The sequence below is a fragment of the Lissotriton vulgaris genome, chromosome 7, assembly GCF_964263255.1.
Source record: "Lissotriton vulgaris chromosome 7, aLisVul1.2, whole genome shotgun sequence".
Classification (NCBI taxonomy): Eukaryota; Metazoa; Chordata; class Amphibia; order Caudata; family Salamandridae; genus Lissotriton; species Lissotriton vulgaris.
Genome location: NC_141695.1, coordinates 183,218,229 through 183,243,220, shown reverse-complemented (window position 1 = coordinate 183,243,220; position 24,992 = coordinate 183,218,229). Strand labels below are relative to the sequence as shown.

The 24,992-nt window shown below is 42.0% G+C and overlaps 1 protein-coding gene across 3 annotated transcripts in view; it reads left to right on the top strand.

Annotated features, from left to right (window-relative positions):
* LOC147701147 (sialic acid-binding Ig-like lectin 13) overlaps positions 1-24,992 on the top strand; it is a 506,089-nt gene that overhangs the window by 436,918 nt on the left and 44,179 nt on the right. For all 3 annotated transcript variants that reach the window (XM_086929910.1, XM_086929909.1, XM_086929908.1), the window contains 2 exons: positions 1,397-1,657; positions 13,588-13,696. In XM_086929910.1, coding sequence (XP_086786036.1) covers positions 1,397-1,657; positions 13,588-13,696 — 370 coding nt within the window. The remainder of the gene's footprint in view (positions 1-1,396; positions 1,658-13,587; positions 13,697-24,992) is intronic.

The following is a 24,992-nucleotide window of genomic DNA, read 5'->3' as shown; positions in this document are numbered from 1 at the left end:
GTTAATTAACCTTGGGTTTTCCAATCTTTGGACTAACCCACTGGGAGAAGTCTTCCCAAGTAAGGAAGCCCTCAAATTACAATATTGGGACTGGGTGGGTGGCAATCTGTTGAGAGGAGTTAGGTCTGACTCTATGGCGGGTCGCTTCCTGGAGACAAAAATCTATCCTATCCTAGAAAATTACTGGGACACTATTACGGTCCCAATGGATAGGAAGCTAGTCTTCCAGCTAAGATCTGGTTCTATTCCCCTAAAAAAGCTAACGGCAGGTTGGCAGAGGTCGACTAATATGTCATGCCCAGTATGTGAAATAGCTGTGGAGAGCGTAGGCCACTTTCTATTTGTTTGTAAAGCCTATTCATCACCTAGGAGGGTATGGCTCACACCTGTATGTAAAAACCTTGGGACACGTGATAGCGCAGTGGCATTAAGAATTTTGTGTAAATCAACTCAGGAGTCGATAGTTATTGGGGTAGCCAAATATTTGGGGTGGGCCTGGGCAATTAGGCGGCGATCTTTGGGGGGGTCCAGTTAATCAGGTTTTTAATTGTTATAAAATACAAAACTAATTTGTTATATACGTAAATTTTTCTACGTTGGTATTGTATGAGCTTGCACAACATGTTTTTATGAATTTGCACTTGTCAAATGATATGCTTTTTTATTCTGTCATGTTCAATTTTATGCCGTGCTTTTATGAGAAATTATCTCGAATAAAGCTTGTACACACATAGAAGTTTGTTGTAAATTCCTTTCTGGTGTGAGTGAAGAGCACATTTGCTCAATAATGTGTTTCATATTTTCAGCATATTCCATAATAAGTATTTAAAATAAACAATAAAAAATATGTTTGTGATACACTTTGCATGCATTTTTCCTTGAGCTCCTTTTGCCGATGAATGTTTTCTTATTAACACATGCATGTCAATTAGATGTCTTGAGTTGCCTTAGGTTCGTGTACATTGATATTTTTTTCCTGGCTCAGGAACTCGAACTGCTAGCAGGGGTTACCCTTTTTCTTTCCGTCATACTTCTTCTTCACCACATGTTGCATACTTGTGTGCAAGGTTTATGAATCGTTTTAATTTTGTGGGTGCAAAAACGAAAGTCCTCCCGCACTCGAACATGTCAACGTTCTTCTTCAGGTTTGTCCTCCTCATCATGCCTCCACATGCCACTAGAATTGGGATGAGATCTATCAGGGAATCTGTTTTTGACTCACGAATAACAGGCTTGTGGGCTGAACATTTTAGTTGAAGACCTAAATTTTAGAAATTGAATAGAAATAATCTCTACATTCTCTGTGTTAATGTTATCACTGAAGGAGACAATAATTTGGTAAACATCATTGAACATAATAACTATTTAAAATGTATCAATTTCTTTATGTTTGCAGATTGGTCTGGAAAACAAGAAAATGTTTCAAATAAAATGATAAAGGAAGGGCAAACTCTCAACATGCACTGCTCAGTGGACAGTTCTCCGCTTGCCAGTCTCACCTGGATAAAAGGAGGAGAAACTAAATTAGAAAAAGGTGACATTAACAATCTAACGCTGAGGCTCTCAAACGTAACAAGCAAGGACGAAGGACAGTACTGGTGCATCGCAAAGAACAAACATGGCCTGGCAAACTCTTCCGTATTCATCAGTGTGCTGGGTGAGTAATTCGTGTCCTGGAAGCGCGTTCGAGACATGAGGAAGACTACATGGAAACATGTATAGCTTGTGATTAGGGCTGGCGTTTGCACTCATGGCACCCTGGAAAAGCCTGCAAGAGAGTAAGGTAACAATAGCAGTACAACAAAACAAAAGGCAGACAGTGAACTGTCACAGTACAAACCTCATGCAAATTGTATACTTCCAATTAGGTGGGGGTGAGCTGTTGTAGATCATATTGATGAAGCCCTTGACAGGCAAAGAGAGCCTTTACTAGGGAAGGACGCCCTTGTATTGTGACATTGAGATTGGGGGGCTGATGGTAGTGGGGAACTCTTGAAGTGGTTCAGTAGGCAAAAGGTAACAGCAAGTCATAGGCAGTTTGGGGCGTAACCTCGGGTGAACCATCAATCCAGAGAGGAAGAGACTTGGGATACTCGCAGCACAGTTTTCACTGGGTTACTGATTCCAAAGTCGAACACCTGTCATCATCGATCTGAGGTTCCGATGGTGTCAGCAACCAGTTGCAGCATCAGTGGAGCTGTGGGTGGACCTCCTACAGCAGCGACTTTGTCTAGACCAGGTCTGTATTTATCATTATCAGTGTGTCATTCTGTGTGTCATTCTGTGTGTTCCCACCCGGGTCCCGGTAGAAGTGGGTAGGTTGCAAAGCAATGTGCTACAGGCACACAATACATGAGGAACTCCTCGTGTTTTCTACCTACCGGGTGCTGTGAAGCCTGGTTAGTCCACAGTTGTGGGTAGTTCTAGTACTACCAGGTACATGACTAGTTAGTAGTATGGTTGATGTGAGTGTGCAGCCACAACTCCATTTGAGTTGTTAGTTGTAGATAGGATTTCACCTATTTGGCCCTGACGAATCGCCCGCAGCTTATTCAATTGGCGAGAAACATGGTGACCGAGCACATATAAGAGCAACACAACCTGAGACATAACCTCAGCCTAGCACCTTATATCCTTGTTTTTACTTAGGGTAGGAGACCCCTTGATTAAAGTTGTTGTCGTAAGTACTCCAAACTCTATTTTAGAATCACTTGAAAACATACTCTAAGCACAAATTTATCTATGCACACTAGACCCCCTCACCCCCACCTCATCAAATGGCTGTTGCAAGAAGATCTCTGCCAAAGTGTCCCTACTATAGGGAGCCCGTCGGGTATTGCACTGCCGACCCAACGAAGAGCAGCCTGATGATGACGCATGACACCCAACAGGGTGTGAGAGGGCATTATAATCCAATAAAATGGATTCCCAACTTTGAACCTCTCTGGTCAGGTTGGTCCTTATTTATTCCTAATAGTCACTTTACTTGACTCTTACTTCAGAGGAACAGCTTAAACCTTTTTCTATGATTCTGTTCTGCCTCTCACCTCCGCAGCGTTCTCAAAGAAACATGATTTATTTGCTTCACCCACTCGCAGCCTAGCAGGAAAAAAAAGCAAATACATAAGGTTCATCTCGCAAACCTTGCTTTAGACAACTGTGAAGAAGACATATCATGCTGTACAGTAACATTTTAATCTAAGAATAACATAACAGCTATTGATATTGATTTCCAATACGCTGCACGCAGGACCTCATTGCAGTCTCTGTAGTGAAGTAAATTTACAACTTTACTTCTCATAGTGGGAATCCTTCGACAGGCCCTCTTGATTGAAAAGTTTTGGGACAGTTTGGCGGGGGTGTAAAGCACCAGATATCGTTTTTCATGTAGGTCACTACATCCTGGGCCCTCGACCAGTCCTACAATGCATATATTACTTCTTCGTCTCCCGTTCTCAGTATTCTCTGCCAATTGCTTCTGGGCATCTGGTTTTACTCACTCATCGTGGCTACTGAGGAGCTTAGGCGGGAAGGTGCAAGTCAGTATTCAATGGGCACTGAATCCCGAGTGCTTGTGCAGGTGAAGCAAGCCACGCGCATGTGGATCTCTAGACAACTCATCACTCCTGGCCCCTCCCTAGGCCCCAGTATCAAGGTATGGCCCCCTCCTCTGGCCCAAGCCAGACAAGGCTCATTCCAGCTCCTCAGTCTGCTTCCCAGCAGGGCTCCTGCTTAGTAGTCGGGAGCACCAGACAAGGAGTTCCTGTTGGTTGACGCCTTCCTTGTCAGATAAATGTCAAATTATAGGCCATTTCGGTGGATCTGCAGCTCTTTCTCATCAGGTTGTGTTCCCTTTAACTGGAAACATGCCATGGTAATTCCACTCTTGAAGGAACCTGAGAATCTGAGACCCATATCCTTGCTGCCTATCCTTACGAAAGTCGTTGTTGAATGTGTCAACTAACAATTGACGAATTTTGTGGAAGAGAAGGCTCTCTTATTTGAGTCTCAATCTGGCTTCAGGCCTTTCTTCAGTACATAATTTACTCTCTTATTCACCTCAGGGTCACAGCGTCTCACGACGGATGAGGGAAAGACAGCTGCATTAGTCAATACAGTTTCACATGGACTGTTATTAGAATGACTATCTGTTAGACTTGGCACTTTTTGAACTGTTATCCCCAAACATTTTGCTTCTTCATTCTATCTTTTTCTGACCTGTCTTTGTTGGTTTTAGGACTCTGGGCACTTTACCACTACTAATCAGTGCTACAGTGCATATGCTCTCTGTGTAAATTGTTATTATGATTGGTTATTCATGATTGGCATATTTGATTTATTGGTTAGTCCCTAATAAAGTGCACTGAGTGTGCCACAGCTAATAAATCAAATACTTTGAAATATCCTTACTAAAGTCATTTTTCTTAATACTTGTATATGGATTTTTGTAGTTTTGGTCTTGTTTAGTTTAGATAAAGATACTTTATTTTTCTAACCTGTTGTGGTCATTATTTTGCTCACCACTCCACCCCAGTTCAGACGTGGGTCCCGTGGGTCCCGTGCTCACTAAGCCACTGGAGTCAAGCTATTCTGGCTGAAGATGGCTAATAGCCAGTAACTGGTCCTAGCATGCTTGATTCCGATCCAGGGAAGACATGGCTTGGCAGTTCGGGCTAGACTGTTCCCATGAGGCTCAGGGTCAAGACTGATTTGCATATGGCCATGTCTGAACTGGGGTTGCTTGGTGAGAAAATAACCATGGATTAAAGCCAGATATGTGACGGGGGTGAATGTTTTGCCTTGTGCAACATTCCGTCCATCATCTTGTGTGTTTTGCTGTTCACCCTATGTGGGAAGGGTATGCCCAGACGTGGGTCCCGTGCTCACTAAGCCACTGGAGTCAAGCTGTCCTGGCTGAAGACAGCTGATAGTTAATCAAAGGGGAAATCCCTGGAGTCAACTAGTCCACTAATCACTATACGCCTTTCTTGTTGTAAAAGGAAAGGTCACAGTATACCATGGGTATTCGGACAAACATAAAAATAGGTTTCCACAAAGAAATAGTCTTGTTTACAATCTAGATTTATTAAAATTACATTTAAATAAACAATAAAAACAAGATAAATTCATACAATTCTTCCGAAACAATTAAAATCCAAGATTAAGTATCTTGGAGGGATAAAAATGATTATTCAACAGTATTACACAAACACAATATTACGGTACACGATAAATGGAAAGACAATCAAAATATGTTCACAATAAACAACAGACTAAACATAATCACAACAAACCCCTCATGTATAAGTGGCCCACTTGATATCTCTGCCACTGTATTTCACTAGATCCAATGGCCGTGGACAATTTGGTTACTCTAAAGCTTTAGTGGAAAGATGTGATACCCATCTAAAGTTTTACCCGGCCCTAACTGGATTCTTTTAGACCAAACAGTGCGTCGACGCGTTTCGGTGCTTAACACTTGATATCGTGGCACCTTCCTCAGGACTTCTTATTTCTGGGGTTTCGGGGAACGGATGGATACACCGTATCCTCGGGACCGTGTAGGAAACGTTCCTAGATGGGGTCTATTTGAAGTATCACTTATTGGTACTACAGGTGTAGTTCTTGGAGCCTTCTCTCTCCTGTAAAGGGAGCTCCTTTTGATGGGGTTCCTTGGTTTTTTGTTTATCAGGCGATTGCCCACTTGTCGTATATCTCAAATGTTTTTAAAACGTACTTAGAACGGGCATATATAGTCGTTGGTCTACTCCTGAACTGGATGTGTTCGGGTTAGCGCTGTTTGTTAGCTTCTGCCTCGTTCCTTCACTCGAGATCGAGTGAAGGAACGAGGCAGAAGCTAACAAACAGCGCTAACCCGAACACATCCAGTTCAGGAGTAGACCAACGACTTTATATACCGTGTAGGAAACGTTCCTAGATGGGGTCTATTTGAAGTATCACTTATTGGTACTACAGGTGTAGTTCTTGGAGCCTTCTCTCTCCTGTAAAGGGAGCTCCTTTTGATGGGGTTCCTTGGTTTTTTGTTTATCAGGCGATTGCCCACTTGTCGTATATCTCAAATGTTTTTAAAACGTACTTAGAACGGGCATATAAAGTCGTTGGTCTACTCCTGAACTGGATGTGTTCGGGTTAGCGCTGTTTGTTAGCTTCTGCCTCGTTCCTTCACTCGAGATCGAGTGAAGGAACGAGGCAGAAGCTAACAAACAGCGCTAACCCGAACACATCCAGTTCAGGAGTAGACCAACGACTTTATATGCCCGTTCTAAGTACGTTTTAAAAACATTTGAGATATACGACAAGTGGGCAATCGCCTGATAAACAAAAAACCAAGGAACCCCATCAAAAGGAGCTCCCTTTACAGGAGAGAGAAGGCTCCAAGAACTACACCTGTAGTACCAATAAGTGATACTTCAAATAGACCCCATCTAGGAACGTTTCCTACACGGTCCCGAGGATACAGTGTATCCATCCGTTCCCCGAAACCCCAGAAATAAGAAGTCCTGAGGAAGGTGCCACGATATCAAGTGTTAAGCACCAAAACGCGTCGACGCACTGTTTGGTCTAAAAGAATCCAGTTAGGGCCGGGTAAAACTTTAGATGGGTATCACATCTTTCCACTAAAGCTTTAGAGTAACCAAATTGTCCACGGCCATTGGATCTAGTGAAATACAGTGGCAGAGATATCAAGTGGGCCACTTATACATGAGGGGTTTGTTGTGATTATGTTTAGTCTGTTGTTTATTGTGAACATATTTTGATTGTCTTTCCATTTATCGTGTACCGTAATATTGTGTTTGTGTAATACTGTTGAATAATCATTTTTATCCCTCCAAGATACTTAATCTTGGATTTTAATTGTTTCGGAAGAATTGTATGAATTTATCTTGTTTTTATTGTTTATTTAAATGTAATTTTAATAAATCTAGATTGTAAACAAGACTATTTCTTTGTGGAAACCTATTTTTATGTTTGTCCGAATACCCATGGTATACTGTGACCTTTCCTTTTACAACAAGAAAGGCCTATAGTGATTAGTGGACTAGTTGACTCCAGGGATTTCCCCTTTGACTAACTGTCTTCCTACCCTGTTCCCTGGTGAAAGTGGGGTACCCTCTCTTTTTTGAAACCTGAAGACAGCTGATAGCCAGAAACCGGTCCTTGGATGCTTGATTCCGGTCCAGGGAAGACATGGCTTGGCAGTTCGGGCTGCACTGTTTCCATGAGGCTCAGGGACAAGACTGAGTTGCATATGGCCATGTCTGAACTGGGGTGGCTTGGTGAGCAAAATAACAATGGATTAAACCCAGATCTGTGACTGGGGGTGAATGTTTTGCCATTGTGCAACATTCTGTCCATCATCTTGTGTGTTTTGCTTTTCACCCTATGTGGGAAGAGTATGCCCAGATATCCGTCTCGTGCTCACTAACCCACTGGAGTCAAGCTATCCTGGCTGAAGGGGGCTGATAGCCAGAAACCGCTCCTAGGATGCTTGATTCTAGTCCAGGGAAGACATGGCTTGGCAGTTCAGGCTGGACGGTTCCCATGAGGCACAGGGTCAAGACTGATTTGCATATGGCCATGTCTGAACTTGGTGAGCAAATTAACGCTGGATTATACCCAGATCTGTGACTGGGGGTGAATGTTTTTCCATGTGCAACATTCCGTCCATCATCTTGTGTGTTTTGCCTTAACAATACAGGGGCGCCGTTTTACCTGGGTTTCAGCTTGAAGCTAGCGTGGGGACACTTCGGACTGGAGTAACCAAGCACTTTACTAAACACTAAAATAACATCTTTGATGGCGTTAAGCACATTACAAAAATGCATACATGTCAAATTCAGGAGTGCCATAAGAGCTAAACTACTGAAAATCTACAAGGCATACATCTGCAATATGGAAGCAAAATACATATTAATTATTGAAGAAATCTCCTGTTCCAAGAGAAAAGATCATGGGGCAGATTTATGTTAACTGGCGCATCCCCAGGGATGCGCCAGTTAACGTGCGCCACAGTGCGCCACAGCTCCGCCACCCATGGTGCGCCGCATTTATAATGCGGCGCACCATGGTGCAAAAACGGCACAGATGCGTGATGCATCTGTGCCGGAAATGTGGCGCATTGCTGGAGTTGCGTCGCAAGCGCGACGCAGCTCCAGCAAGGCTCGGGGGTGCCCCATCTACACAATGCTGCATCAAGACCTACGCCTGCTTCAAGCAGGCGCAGGGTTTTGACGCAGCATTGGCCTGAAAGTGACTGAGTGAAATCTCATAGATTTCACTCAGCCACTTTCAGGAGGTGTTCCTGCGCAGGAACGCCCCCACCTGCGCAGGAACGCCTCCTTATGGCGCAGGGGTTTACAACGTGACGCATCTCCTAGATGCGTCATGTTGTAAATAGGGCGCATTGTTTGCGCCGCAGTTGCGTCACTTAAAGTGACGGAATTGCGGCGCAAGGGCATCATAAATCTGCCCCAAAGTTTGTCCATGATTTCAGAATGGTAGTTCATCTTTGAGTGAAGAAAGCACGGGGTTGGACTCTGGCAAAACAGTAATATCAAGAGATCCCAAACACAGACTTTTTCATTTTCTATCAAGGCTTATTAAATATTGTTCCCTCTGCCATTCATCGCTCTACAGGAACTAGCACTGAACTAGTTACCTCAAGTTTTAAATTTGATTACAAGATGACCTATCCTTACAGACCAAGCTATGTATTCTTTTGTGAAAGTAAAGTGTGAATAATGACCTTGGCACAAGAGTAGGTGAAGTGGTTGTATCTGAATTCTGTATACACAAAAGAAGCTACCATGAGTGTAAAATGACAGAGGCTCAAAAAGTACTTACTAGAGTACCTGGCATCTCACAAAAAGTGAAGGGCTGTCCTCACACACCACCAGGTGTCATGCTTCATCATTGGTAGTCGTCGCTCTCTAAAAAGAGAGCGGGCCTACATTTGGGGACATGGAGGCACTTCTAAATCTGAGTGGGGGCACGTGACAGTAAGTGATAATTAAAAATCAGTATAATTGTCAAAATACATTTATTCAAAAAGACAACTACTTGATATTAAAATTGAAAACAAGAGACATAGGGGAATTAGCACCCCATCACCATAGTGATTAAAGTCCCCAGGGTTATTGAGTTGCATGTGTCTGAATTCTACCAATCTGCCACCAGGTGGCACCTCTGGAGGGTCTCTGTGGTCCTGCCGTTAACCTGTTAACTCAGAACACTCCCCAGTAGATTGTACACCTTGCCCTACATCACACTACAGTTTTGTTTTTCACATCACCATCCAGATGCAGCAGTTCCCTTTCAAGCCTATGTCTGCTGCATCAGCCCCTGGAGTCAGAGCTATGTTCAGCATCGCCGTTCCTGGTTCATGCGGATATTCTGAATGTGAGGCCAGCACTCAGCCTTCTTGCATCCGTCTGCTGAGATTCTGTGCAAAACAGTCCTGTTCTGCTGCTCGTCGTAAAGACATGTTCAAAATATCTTTGTTGTGTGCCATTCTTTAGTGCTTGTTTTCCCATTGCCTATATTGCAGCTTTAACTTCTCTGTCGATACATGATGATGCACACAAATGCTCTCTACAGTTCTAAATACCCAATGGGAGGACAAAGTGCTGTCATAAGGCAGACTTCATTTTTATTTAACTTTATACCACGATGCATGTGTCTGTGAAAAAACGAATTTTGGGTTTCACTTAAAAAAAAGTGTTTATCTAAATGTTTGAGACTTCCATATTTGTTGCTATGAAGTCAAATCTTGAATAATTATACGTTTATGAATGTCAGTCTTTCGTACAGTTTATACAAGTGTAAAATTCATTCATTTAATTAATTGTTTATCGGCTGATATAGTCTTAGCTGGCAGTCAGTAAAGCCATAGCAAATATACTGACCCCTAATAGCAAAAAGATGCAATAAATGCTTGAATGAATCGCACCCACATATCTACTATGGCTACATCAACGTCCATTGTTTTGGTCACTGTACCGCCACAGACATAGATCCTCACATTTGTTTTATGTTGGATATACTATGATTTACATGTAGGAGAATATAGAATGCCGTTTTGGGACAAGCATTCCATGGGCAAATTAGGTCCTAATTTGCGAGGGTTTATAAGCAACTTTTATTTTTAGTAATTTAGTAGGCCAATAAGGCTGTTCTTTTTCAGGCACTCAAGAAATGTATAGGGAGCTATGTGGGATCTCAAATTTCAAATTTACAGTGCTTAATAGCGGCAAGGACAACTTAGTAAAAAGCACTGTGTGCTCAGCTACATAACGCGTATACAAATACTCTAAACTACTGCAATTTTAACTTTTGTAGGACAGTTTAAAAAGTCAATTTGTGGCAAAACAACATTTAATTTGAAAAACATATGTTAAATCAATTAATTAAATGTACTTACTTTAGGACTAAACACATAAATACAGTTCTCAGAGCAAGTATTATTCTTTACAAATTCAATTTAAAACGTTACAAAGCAATAGTGATTATAACTACAACCTTATGAGAACATTAGAATGCTGGGAGCTCCATCGAAGACAATGGAGTGCTCCCTGCTACTAAGGGCCGGTTAAGGCCCGCAGAGCAACAAACCACTCGAGATTCGAGAAACCTTTGTTTTATTTGTTAGAACATTCTGCCCTCTAGTGGCAGAATGTTCTACTAGCCTTATAGCCCTTCGTAGCAAGGCTATACCAGCTATTAAAGTCCAGTCCCTTGTTAAAGTCCCTCGCCTTGGCTCAGGCTTTTATCGAGGGAGATGGCCTTTAATAGCCGGTATAGCCTGCTAAGGCAGGATATAGGGCTATATTATTGACTTTATGGTGATCAGACATTGACACATTGGCCTAAGAAACATTTTGAGAGTGCAGATGCAAAAGCCACTTTTATGGAACAACTGATATGAACTGTGAATTTTATTTTCAAAAATATATAATATAGGGTCTATCTTGAATTGTCACATTTGGATAAGGGGTTTTGAAGTGTACTGTTGAGGCACCAGTTTTGAGATTAAAGCCTTGTTTCGAATGGCACAAGAAGTGAGCTGGTATTTCCCCTCCCCGAGATGCACCAATACCAGTGGTTCTGGGGGTGGGGAACATCCTGCCCATTTCATGTTGGCCCCTGAGAGTCCAATAAGAAGTTAAAACAATATCAGGACAATCCATATTTCAGGCTCCCCCAGCAGTTCCGCATTTTGGCCTGGAGTTTCACTCAAATATTTCAGCAGCTTTCAGGGATCTCTTAATTCTCATAGGGCCAGTAATTCAATCAATCAATCAATCATTCAATCAAGCATTTGTTAAGCGCAACTACTCACCTGTAAGGTTCTCAAGGCACTGGGGAGAAGTTTGTGGGGGTTAGCAGGCTCCAGTCCATCAAGTTGAAGGTCCTGGTTTTGAGGTGTCTTGCGAAGATGGGGAGCGATGCCTGTCTGAGGTGGAGCAGAAGGGCGTTTAACGCTCGGGCCATGAGGAAGAAGTAGTGGCCTCCCGATCTGGTCTTTCTGGTATGGGGAATCATGGTGTAGGAGAGCTGGGCTGATTGTAGGGTCTTCTGGGGTGCGTGGAATTTGAGTCGGCTGTTCAGGTATGCTGGTCAGGTGTCGTGCTGGGCCTTGTGGTTGTGGGTGAGCATCTTGAAGGTGACTCTAGCTTTGATATGGAGCCAGTGGAGTGTGCGCAGGTGCTGGGAGATGTGGCAGTGTCTTGGCAGGTCGAGGAGTAGACTTGCGGTGGCATTCTGGATGTTCTGTAGCTTGCGGTTTTTGTTTATTCGGGCGTACATTGCGTTGCCGTAGTCGAGTCGGGTGGGGACAAGGGCGTGAGTGACGGTCTTTTTGTGTTTGAGGGGGGTCCATTTGAAGGTCTTATGTAGGAGGCAGAGGGTGAGGAAGTAGGAGGATGACACAGAGTTGATCTGGCAGTCTATTTTGAGCTTGGAGTCCAGGATGATTCCCAGGTTGTGTTCGTGGTCCGCAGGGGTCGCCGGGCTTCTGAGGTCAGGGGGCCACGAGGTGTCATTCCAGACTTTGGGGTTTGGGCCCACGATGAGTACTTCTGTTTTGTTTGTGTTTAATTGTAGGCTGCTGTTTTTCATCCATTTGGTGATGGCTTTCATGCCGTCTCGAAAATTGTGTCTGGCGGTATTGGGTTCGTTGGATAGGGAGAGGATAAGTTGGGTGTCGTCTGTGTATGACACAATGTTGAGTCACGATGGGTGAGCAGTGCCATGTAGACGTTGAAGAGTGTAGGGCAGAGGGAGGACCCCTGGGGGACTCTGCAGGTGGTAGTTGTAGAGTCCGGGAGGAAAGGGGGGAGTCTTACCCGCTGTGTTCTGCCGGAGAGGAAGGAGCGGATTCAGTTGATGGCCTTGTCTTGGATCCCTGCGTTTTGGAGTATTAGGGTGTGTTGAACACCTCTGAGAGGTCGAGGAAGAGGGAGACAGCTGTTTCTTCTTTGTCCAGTAGGCTGCGGATGTCGTCTGTTGCAACGAGGAGGGTGGTTTCCGTACTGTGGTTTTTACTGAAGCCGGATTGGGAAGAATCGAGGATGTTGTGCTCTTCGATGTATGTGGCGAGTAGGCTGTTGATGGCTTTCTCAATGACAAGAACACTACACCTCACTTGATGGTGGAGCTGCAAGGAGGGGAGAGCAATTTCACAGACAATAAGTCAATGGTCTTGCAGTTAATGGCCTCAGTGGAATTAAGTGGCCACTCTTGATGAAGATTCCTAATTTGTAGGTATACCATGGCAGGCCGGCCAACGATTGGTTGCCAGAGTGGGACTGATATTGTAAGGAAAAGTCAACAACATTCAAGATTTGAGTTAAAGGAAGTTTCCTCATGAGTTAATAATTTGCTCTTCTTATTACTGATATGGGCACTAGGACAAGCAGGTTGTTGGGAAGTGCACACACAGAATTTGCACAGTTATTTCAACTTTTCAGTGGGAGGACTGGAGCCCTGATGACATCCAGGAGTCTCCTGACCATTGGGCAGCCGCGGCTCCTCGGCTGAGGCAGAGGAGCATCTCCCTCTGTTGTATTTCTTTTAGGTGCCTGGCAGGGTGGGGCAGAGTTGGGCTACCCACATAGCAACGGGGGTAGCGGTGGGCACTTTCTAAGTGCACATAATACTTTGGACGGTTTCCAGGTTAACAAACATACATTATCAAGCAAGCTTTGAGTGTAGGCATCAGGAAACCTGTAAAAGTGTATATGTATCAGTTATTCCTCAAACTGGAAAAGAGAGTAACAAAAAGGCAAAGCTATCTCTCTTTAAATCTTTCTCCCTTTAATTCTATCTCTTATACCCTTTTTTCCTCCATCTAGTCTTGCTAGCTCATACGCTTTTTCTATTAGATTTCTAGCTCTTTTGTCATAGTTTAAGATAACCTCACTCACCCTATTTCTGTTTGAGGAAGAAGACCCTAGTTTGTGTCATGTTTAACATGAAAGGGGATGCTGGCTATTTGGGTGCAATGTTCTGGAAGTGGCCTGTAAATAAGAACATTATATAAATAGATATCTTTCTTTCTCTTTTCAGAAATGGAATCTCCAAACCAGCCGCGTGCAGCCATCATTGGGGGAGTGGTTGCAAGTCTTGTTGTCCTGGCTGGGGTGTGCTTTTTGGCCTGGATGATGTATTGCAGAAGGTAAGATCCTCTTTTTCGAATTTGGGTAAAACGTTTTCCCAAATCCACATTTATATTCTCTAATCCTTTGAGTAAATCATTGACACTCAGATCCGTCCAGTCACAGTAGACAGTTTCCAGTCTCTGCCTGGTGCAATTATCTAGTAGTCTTCTGTTTCAAAGTGTTCTCTATGGGAACACACACTCATGCATGTGCATTCAAACCTTCATGCATCCTCACATGCACTTTCAGGCTGCTGCAAGTTCACAAATGCACCTAGATCTATACAAGCCCTCACACTAGAGAGAAGCCAAATCCTCATCATGTGCTTAAATGCCTCAATCCCCTTAGCCATGTGTTGCAACACAAGATTGTTTTTCCTTTTTTAATGTTCTTTATTGTTCAGTTCATAGCTTATATAACAATTGTAAATCATACATAGATCAACAATCAAAGTGCTGAAGAGACATTGCAAATACCATAGAAAGTCCGAAAATGTTCATCATCTTAAAAATAATTTCAAAACAACATCTCCATATGTTGTAGCATGGGCTGCCAAATCTTTACCCCTAATTGTTTTTTCTTCAGCGATTTATTATGATACAAATTAAATTCAAGATAAAACACATTATAAAACTTTGCTCGCCACATTTCATATGATGGCGGCTCTGGTTTCAACCACATCGAAGCAATACATAGTCGAGCAACGGCCATAGCCATGAAAATAAAATATCAAAATGGATAGCAAGACTGCATAGCTTCCCTGTCCTCATACACCGCTAATAGCATCATCTCTCTAGATATAGAGACATTAACCCTCGTCATTTGAGACATAAATTGTGCAATGCATAGAAAAAATTGTCTCAGCACGATACAATCGAAAAATTTATGTACAATATCTGCTACCTCCGACTGGCACCTAAAGCATTTTCCATCATAAACATCACCCCACTTCATCAATTTAGCAGGTGTATGGTATAGACTAAACAAGGTTTTATAATGTTGGGTGCGTACATTTGCAGTCAGGATAACTTTGCTAGCCATATCGATCGATTCTTGCACGAATGAACCAGAGTTGCCAAGTCGATCCCTCCATATCTTATCTTAAATCTCTATATCGTCACACTGCTTTGCCAATAATATATCATACAAAATTCCGGTCTTAGCCCCTTTAATCAAAGCTTCTAGAAATTTATTAGTTAGAATAGGTAGAAGTCTACAGTGTTTATAAATAAAAGCCCGTATCTGTAAATATTTTAAAAAAACATTCTTAGATATTATAAATTGTTCTGCTAGTTCTGCGAAGGAAACAATTGCCCCAGCACTGTAGATATCCCCTAAACAGCGAATCCCCTTATCCCTCCATGTCGTCATCTTCATATCCCAAAATATCATCGAGAGGAGCATAGTAGCTAATCCGGTTTATGGATATAATTTTACACATCTATTTCCAAGCTTTATATGCTGCAAGTATAGTTTTAAATCGTGTTCTTTTAAAATAACTTGGTTTGAAAAATTTAAGCAAAACTTCTCGTGCCTGGACTCCTAGTAGCATCTGATAAATATTTGGGGATTCAAACTGCATTGTTTCTCCCCCAATAACCAAATAGTTCATATTTTGCAAAAAAAGACCAAAATATAAAAAGCAAAATTTGGCACGCCCCACCCTCCTCGCGCCAGTGGTAGCATCATATATTTTGAGGCACGCCGAGTCTTCCTCCAGCCCCAAATAAACCTGTCTGTGACAGATTGTAGCTGCATTAATTGTGCCTGTGTCAACTCCAGCGGTACCGTCCGAAAATAGTAAACCACCCTGGGAAGTATACACATCTTTAAAACATTCCGTCGACCAACTATTGATAAATGTAGGCATTTCACCTTTTCCAGCTGTCTTTTAACTGATCCTACTATATCAGCCCAGTTTACATCAACTATCTCCTGGAGAGACATCCTGATTTTAATCCCCAAGTACCTTCCTTTTTGTGTCACACGCGCCTCTCTAGGACAAAGCCCCTCGGTTCAAATGACCTGGGTTTTTGAGATGTTTAACTTATATCCAGTGACCTTCCTCAAACTCTTGAGTCAAATGCTCAATCTCTCTTAGTGCTTGCTCAGGGTCAGATATTACAACCGCTATGTCATCACCGTAGGCGAGAACATGCACTTGATGCTCGCCCACTACCATTGATTGTATACCATTGGTAGTCTCCAGCATTTGCAGCACTGATTCAATGTAAATGGTGAAAAGTAATGGTGAACATGGGCATCCTTGCCGTGTGCCCTGGTTATATATACAAAAGATGATTCTTGCCCCATTGTACAAATCTTAGCCCACGGGCGTTTATACATAGTATGTAATGCGAGCAATGCGAGCAAAAACTGGTGCCCAAACACCATCTTGCGCATTGTAGCCCATTAAAATGCTCATGTAACACGGTCAAATGCTTTTTCAGCATCTAAAAATATTATGCCAGTGAAGTAGCATAATCCAGCAACGCTATAACCCTATGCAGATGGTTGACCGTGCTCCTGCCAGGGAAGAATTCATGCTGGTGCGAGATACCAGTGGTGGAAGGACTTGCACTAACCGAGTTGCGAGTATTTTTGAGTATAATTTAGCATCCGCAATTACTAATGATATAGGTCTATAGGACCAAGGAAGTCTAGGGGACTTATCTTTCTTATTAAAAAACACTATATTTGCATCACCCCAAGATGGAGGGGGATTTCCACATTCAGCGGATATAAAAGTGCCAAGCATATCATTCCTTTATAATAGGAAAAAGCATCTGATAAACCTCCAGAGGGAGTCTATCCGGTCCAGCTGCTTTCCCTAGCGCTAAGTCCTCTAATGCTGTCTAAAATTCTTGCATAGAAATTGGAGCTTCCAGCTCTTCTCTTTCAGTAGACCCCAACTCAGATAGGTCAAGGTCAATCAGATCCTGAGCAACAGGATCTTGAGTATATAATTCTTTATAGTATGAGTGAAATACCTCCATTATACCTTACATTGTCTCAGCCGTACCCCCTCTATCGTTCTCCAAGATTTCAATTTGTTGAGATGCCTGCCTACCCCACAGTCTTTGAGCTAGACGTCTACCGGTTGTTTCTCCATATTCATATCTTTCACCTTTATGCATTTTGAACTGGGTTGCTATTTCTTGACTCCAGACCCCATTAATCCTAGCTTTACTACAGGCTACCTTAGTTTCCGCAGTTTGACTGTCCATATTGGAATTGATCACTGAAATAAGCTCACACTCAGCCTTTCTTAAATCCTCAAGTAAGTCCCTTATTAAAGCTTTCTGTTTCTTCTGTTTAACCCAGCCATAATTACAAGTTTCACCCCTTAGTGCGGCTTCAAAAAAGTCGCAAACCGTTCTTCTATTATGTTCTAAAAACCACGTAGCCGAGAGTTGAATATAGCATATATATTCTTCATAACTTACAAGCTTTTTTCTAAATGTAAAAGATCGCTGTTCCCTCTTAATGTTAAAGCGAACCAAGTCCATAACCACAGGGCCATGGTCCGACGTAATACGGAGCCTTACCTGCATCTTTGCACCGACAGTTAAAAATCGGAGTAAAAAAATATAGTCTAGTCTTATTATGTGGAGAAGAGAAAAATGTATACCCTGGATCTCCATGATTCCTCACCGTCCACCTATCCACAAGTCCATGTTGCTGTAACACAAGATTGAATGTGCAGACTCGTATACATCATCTTATAAATTGTCAAGCATGTGTATTTAGACCCTCCAGGGTCTGCAGCCCTAAATGAGCTTAAAATCCCTCATAATTGTGAAAAATGATTTCGCTGACAAAGTCTTAAGAATTAGCATTTTCTTATACAATACATTAGACATATGTATACAATTCTTGTGCATGTGCATTCAGTCATACTGCATATCCCTAGAAACATGCACTCATGTTTTTATTCAACTGCACATGAATATAAATACATAGGCCTACACATAAAAACTTCCATGCATTTGTGTGTGCACTGCAACTCGTATGCATTTATCTGCTGAAACATCAACACAAGAACATGTAGAGAAGCGGGCCAAGCTACTTCGAATAAAATTTCTGCTGGTACCACCAACTAGGACACTCAGGTCAAGCACCAAATCTCTTCTCACCGCATGTAAAATTCATACCGCCAGGAATGGCGGAAGATCTTTCTCTTATCTTGCACACACTCTCTGGAACAAACTTCCATTTCAATTACTCTGCGTAAAAGGTCACAATCGTCTCCACAAGGAACTAAAAGTCTCGCTGTTTGATCAGCTGTAACTTCTCTTTATGTGTCCTTCAGACCCCCGGGTGATATGTGGGCTTAATAAATCTCCTTGACTTGACTTTAGGGCTTTATTATGACTAGGGCCTTATTATGATGGACCACTGTAGCCACAGTGGCGGTGTGGGCACCGCTGCACAGGCGGCCCAATTGCCCTATTACAGGTTGGGCGGTCGGACTGCCTTAGAACTCCTACAACCATCCCTTGCAGTGTTCTGGCAGTCTTGAGGCTGAAAAATGCCTGGCTGTGCCGCTGCAGCATCGCCAAGCATATTACGAGTTTCCTCTCTGCCATGGTTTTTATGGCGGTGAGCCCACCACGAAAGCTGTGGCAGAGAGGAAAAAAAGGGGTCCTACAGGTCCTCTTGTTGCATCATGTCCATGGGGCTCATACACCCACTTTCATGCACAGCATGGAGTGTACAGTCCATGCCGTGCAGGATGGGTTTTGGCATTCCCATTGCGGTGCGTTTTTAAAATGCACTGCCGTGGGAATGTCACATAACTGCCCGTCAGACTACGAGATTACTTGTAATCTGTCAGGGGGACAGGGATGAAGTATGGCGGTCCTGGAAAGGGGCGCCGGTGTGGTGGCCTGCCCTAAGACTGCCAAATTTACAATAAAGCCCTTAGTGTTCCGAAACCAACTTGTATATTGGCAAACCATTTTTAGACCACCAGTCAGGCCTTATAATAGATATCCAGAAGAAGTCTTTCAGTTAGTTCTATTTATTCGTTTTTTATTATTCTTTTTTTATCCGAAGGAACATGGGTGAAAAACAATTTTTGCCAGCAGAACCTTTTTGTCACTTGGCAAGGTTGCAAATATCATATACAGATATAAATGTGTTTATTGAATGTTGCAACTCCAGATTTATTATGTATCTGTGTAGATATATTCAATGAAAAACAAAACTAAGATTAAACCTTTGTTATAGTTAGGAAAATGTTATTTATTCTTCTGATACCAACCAAACATTACTTACACAAACATTACAATTTCTAAAGTTATAGTTCTACCTTAAATGTATAATATACGTACCACCTTTAAATTAGTGTAACTTTGCTTATTATTTAGATACAAATCAGACTTAAGCTACACAAACAGAAATTCTAAAATTATACTTATACCTTTAATTTGTGAGATAACTTTAAATTATTAAAACTTGTGCACCTCCATTGTATTCAACTCTGTAGCAACACCAGAAGTGGAGTTGCATAATGTAGAATAGCTTAGAGTGGAGCGGCATAGAGTGGAATAGTTTAGAGTGTCATAGATTGGAATGCCATAGGCTGGAGGGGTATAGAGTGGAGTGGTGTACACTGTAATCGTGTAGAGTGGATTGGTGTAAAGTGGATTGTGCTACAGTTAAGTGGTGTACAGTGCAAAAGCGTATAGTGAAGTGGCATATAGTGGAGTGCCGTAGAGTGGAAAAGCGTAAAGTGGAGTGGTGTAGTGTGGCATATACTGGACAAGCGTATAGTGGAGTGCATACAGTACAGTGCCATAAAGTGGAGTGGCATACAGTGAAGTAGCGAAGAGTCGAGTGGCATACAGTTGAGTGGCGTATAATGCAATAACACAGAGTGGAGTGGAATAAAATCGGGCAGCGTAGAGTGTTGTAGTGTACAATGGAGTGTCATAAAAGGGAAATAGCACACAGTAGATTGCCTGATAATGAATAGTATTGAGTGAAGTGATGTATAGAGTAGTGGCATAGAGCCGAGTGGCATAGAGTGCAATAGCTTACAGTGGAGTGACATAGAGTGGAGTGTAGTAAAGGGGAATAGCATAGAGTGGAGCAGCATAGATATTATTAGCGTAGAGTGGAGTGCCACATACTGAAATAGTGTACAGTGGAATAGCATATAGTAGAGTGGCATAGAGTAAAATAGAGTAGAGTGAAGTAGAGTAGAGTGTAGTGGGGCACAGTGGAGTGGCCTAAACTGGAATAGCATACACTGGAGTGGCATAGAGGGGTGAAGTACAGACTGCGATGGAATAAAGTGGAGTGGTGCAGAGTGAGGTGGCGTGGACTGGAATTGCGTAGAGTGGAATAGCTTACAGTGGCATAGGGTACAGTTGATTAGCATACAGTGCATTGACGTAGACTTGATCAGCATACAGCACAGTGGCATAGAAAGGAGATGTATACAATGAAGTGGCATAGAGGGTTCACTTAACCCCTCATTAAAATATCAAAGTTAACAATATAGAAGTAAAAATATTGATGTAAATACAGAATGCAAAAATATCAACTCCCTATACTTAAACAGATAAGTACAAAAATATCGAGAAATTAAATATTGATGTAAAAATATAGTTAAATATGTTAAATATTAAATTATTATAAAAGAATAAAGCAAATTTAATATAAATGTAAAAAAAACATCATTAAAAAGTTAAGTACATATATATATATATAATAATGTCTTTATATTTCCTTTAATAAATTAATAAATCAGTAATTTTAATTGATTTTGTAATGGTAATTTTTTTTTAAATGTACATATATATATATATATATATATATATATATATATATATATATATATATATATATATATATGTATGGGTATGTGTATGTGTCTTTATCGGCAGCTTGCCATCGAAGCGCGTCTGGACCTCTTTCTGTTATTAAAGAATCTTATTGCTCTACTCTCACGGAGTTGGCCCCTGTTTGTTTGTTGACAGACAGGAATGGTTGTAAATATATTCATATATGTATCTATATATATATATCCATACTAATATAATAAAGAGAGAGCCCAAACTTTTGAGGCGGGTAATCTCAGGAACCACAGCTCCAATCACAACACCCAATACAGCGTTGGAAAGGGCAGTTGCAGCAGAAGGACATAGGCTATGCAGACACCCACCATATACATTTAAAAGGTAAAGGAACCGTGCTAGCAAAGTAGTCTCTTGTGGGCGTGCCTGCGTTGCGCTGTGGGCGTGTGCTGGGGCCGTGACAAACGCTGGGGGCGTGTGGTACATTCCGCCCTTCATGCCATGTCTCATATCGTGTGCTAATCCCACCCTGCTCCCTTTAAATACCCCTGCACCCCATAATCATAACCCACCCTTACTCCTTAAAATACCCAAACACCCTTAAACACTAACCTATCTTAACCCTATAAATATACCCTGTACCCCAAAACCCAAACCTATCCCTAAACCCTAAAAATACCCCTGTACCCCAAAACCCAAACCTAGCCCTGAACCCTATAAATACCCCTGTACCTCAAAACCCAAACCTACCCCTGAACCTTAAAAATACCCCTGTACCCCAAAACGCAAACCTAGCCCTGAACCCTAAAAATACCACTGTATCACAAAACCCAAACCTACCCCTGAACCCTAAAATATCCCTGTACCCCAAAACCCAAACCTAGCCCTGAACCCTTAAGATACCCCTGTACCCCAAATCCCAAACCTACCCCTGAACCCTAAAAATACCCCTGTACCCCAAAACCAAAACCTAGCCCTGAACCCTAAAAATAACCCAGTACCCCAAAACCCAAACCTACCCCTGAACCCTAAAATACCCCTGTACCCCAAAACCCAAACCTAGCCCTGAACCCTAAAAATACCCCTGTAGCCCAAACCCTAAACCTAGCCCTGAACCCTTAAAATACCCCTGTATCCCAAAACCCAAACCTACCCCTGAACCCTAAAAATACCCCTGTACCCCAAAACCCATACCTATCCCTAAACCCTAAAACTACCCCTGTCCCCCATAAGCCAAAACTATATCTTAACCCCTCAAATACCCAAACACCCCAAAACATACACCTCAGTACCCCAAAACATATACCCCTATACCCATACTTACCTTATCCAAACATTGCACAGGTCTCTCTCATTGATGGCCAGCACCAACATACACTTTTAGACACACCTCCCGCCCCAAGTTCTAGAATTGCGAACTTTAGAGCTGGGGAGCTACTTTCGAATCTCGGCATCAACTCAACATCCTGTGATTCCAGGCAAATCGCTTTGTCTCCCCGTGCCTACCACAAATGAATGTTTTCTTCTGTAATGTAAATTGTGCTCATGCCATGTTGTCGAGTTCGTGCTATATAATATTGCAAGGAAAAATAAAGTAGGTAAACTTGAGTTCACACACTACTGAACATGCACTCTTAAGTGCATCAGCAGTGCACTGTGAATCGGAGCGTTTCACAGGCCTGTCACAGATAAGAAATGCTATCAAAACGAAATCCTACAAAACAATATACTACTGGCCGGCAGCAATTCATACCCGGACAACGTCGGGATGGGCTGCTAGTATATATATATATATATAGATATATATAAATATAAATATTAACGTGCCACTGCAAAGTTCCAAGGGTATGCACACCCAGTAAAGAACGACAGCACTCACGGGTAGAGTCCTCAAGTTGTTTATTCCATGCTCGGACTCTGGACACGCAGACGTGTTTCGGCGCTAAGCCTTCATCAATGTATGCACAGAAACGCTGCATCCGCCATGATTTTGATATGCATTTCAAAACATTCGCAGTTTCCAGGCACATGACCCTTTGACAACCAATCAGAACATTCGTATTCATGTTATCAAAATAATCCGCCATCTTATAATGGTGTATAAGAACATCTAACAATCAATATTGCATAGATAAAGGCCTACACAGATATATTCTTAAATATTAAATGTCACCCGCGTTTCACTGTCTCAGACATCTGAGATCTCATCATGACTTGAGTTGAGGCAGTGAGTTATACTACATATCACAAACACTACTCCTCAATTCTCCCACAGTCTTCAATATCACAAGACATATGGAATGTTATTACGCCCCTGGATGGGCTACTAACATGACAGTAATCTGATTGTACATAAAGAATTTATCACGCCCTGTATGGGCTTCAGTTCAGCATCACCCCGGAAACAATGATCGAGTCACAAAATTAAGCATGTATAGAAATGTATACGATAAAGACTCATTCAAATTAATTCCAATATACTGTTATTGAACGTAACATCCTGAAGATCAAGAAAATTCCTGAATTCATCACAACACCCACTACAGGGTCTAAAGATCAAAGGTAAGTCAATAAAAAACCCTTGATTCAAGGCGTCCCAATCTTTGTATCCTGTCCCCTCCCCTGGGATTTGCCGGAACATGGTCAAGACAAAAGTACATAAGAAGATCTCTATTACAACTATGTGCTTTGTTAAAATGCCTTGCCACTGGGTAGGCCTCTTCCACATTAGCAATCGCCCTCATGTGATCCAATAGTCTTATCTTCACTGGATGAATAGTGCTCCCGCTATATCTCAGGCCTCACGGGCACACTAGGCAATAGATTACATAGGGAGTAGTGAAGGTAAGAAATGTCCCTATTCTTTTTGGTTTATGCAATCCGGGAATGTTGTAAAAAAGAGTACGCTTGCTTGTTTTGAAACTTTATACTTGCCACATGGATAAAATCCATGTAGCGTTTTCAGCATGGCCTTGCTAGAATCTGCCGCATGGTAACTGTGTACTAAATTGTCTCTCAGGGACCTGGCTTTCTTAAAAGTCACGAGAGGATTTGGTGTCAAATCTCCAATGACATTGTCTGCAAGTAGAATATGCCAATTTTTTCGCATAATTCTTTTAAGTTGATTAGCAGTGTTGCAAAATGTCGTAATCATCCTAAAGGAACCATTGTCTTTTTGTTCCCCTTGTTCTCAGTCAATAAAGTTTTGCAATCAATTTTGGCAACTCTAGACAAAGTCTGGTTCAGAACCTTACCACTATAACCTCTGAATTTGAAGCGTTCAATACTAAACTGAGCTGCCTCTTGAAAATCCACACCAGTAGTATTGTTTCTCTTTAATCTTAACAGTTCTTCATAGGGGATACTGTTAATGAGTTTCTGTGGATGACTGCTAATGGTAAACAATGTAGAGTTCCCTGCAGTGGGCTTCCTAAAAAGTTTGGTCTTAAGGAGTCCCTCTGATACGTACACAGTTAAATCCAAATAATCACCTCTTTAGTGATGATGTCTCCTGAAAATTTCAAATTAACATTATTACTGTTCAGGACCTCAATGTACGAGCTAGCCTGCTCGACCAAACCATCAAACACAATAAAGAAGTTGTCAATATAACGATGCCGTGCAATAATAGACTTGTTCCAATTCTGGTTACGTGTCCCCCAGGCCACCTGCTCCTCCCACCAACCAATGAAAAGATTTGCATAGTGGGGGCGAAGCAGGCGCCATTGCCGTACCAGATACTTGTCAAAATACTTGTTTCTGGAACAAGAAGATGTTATGAGTTAGACAGAAATTAACGAATTCAAGTAACATTTTGCTATGTTCATAATATTTCAATGCTCAACATTCTAGGAAGTACTTTTATACCATCTATATGAGCAAGCAGGTATATAAACTGGTGATGTCTAATACCAGTAAGCAAAAGCCATCCTTCCACTACATCTCATCAATCCTATTTAAGAAATCTTTTGTGCCTCACAGATATGATTTCAATTTAATCACATGTTGGAATAGAAAGAAATCCACGTATATAGACAAGTGTTCAGTTAGGCCACCTATTGAGGCCACAATGGGCCTCCCCAGTGGATCGTTCATGTTTTTATGACCCTTGGGCAGGTAATAAAAAGACGGAATCTTCGGGTTTAGACATCGTAAAAACTTATGTTCATCTGTGTCTAGCATGCCCTTGTTGTACCATATGGAAATCATCAGATGTTTTGGTTGTAGACCTGTTTGTTGATCTTTTCATAATGGCGAGCATCATATAGTTGGCGAAATGCCTCTTTTTCATATTGTACTTTCATAAGTATAACAACGCTGCCTCCCTTGTCAGACGGTTTGCAGACAAGGGAGTCATCTTGGCGTAAGGTGCTCAATGCTGTCTGTTGTGTATATGAAAAATTTGTCATTTTCTTGTGATATTTGTTGTCATTACACAGACGTCTTAGAGCTTTCATAACCGCTTCCGAAAAGGTATCAATCGCATCCACTGCCATTTGTGGAAGGA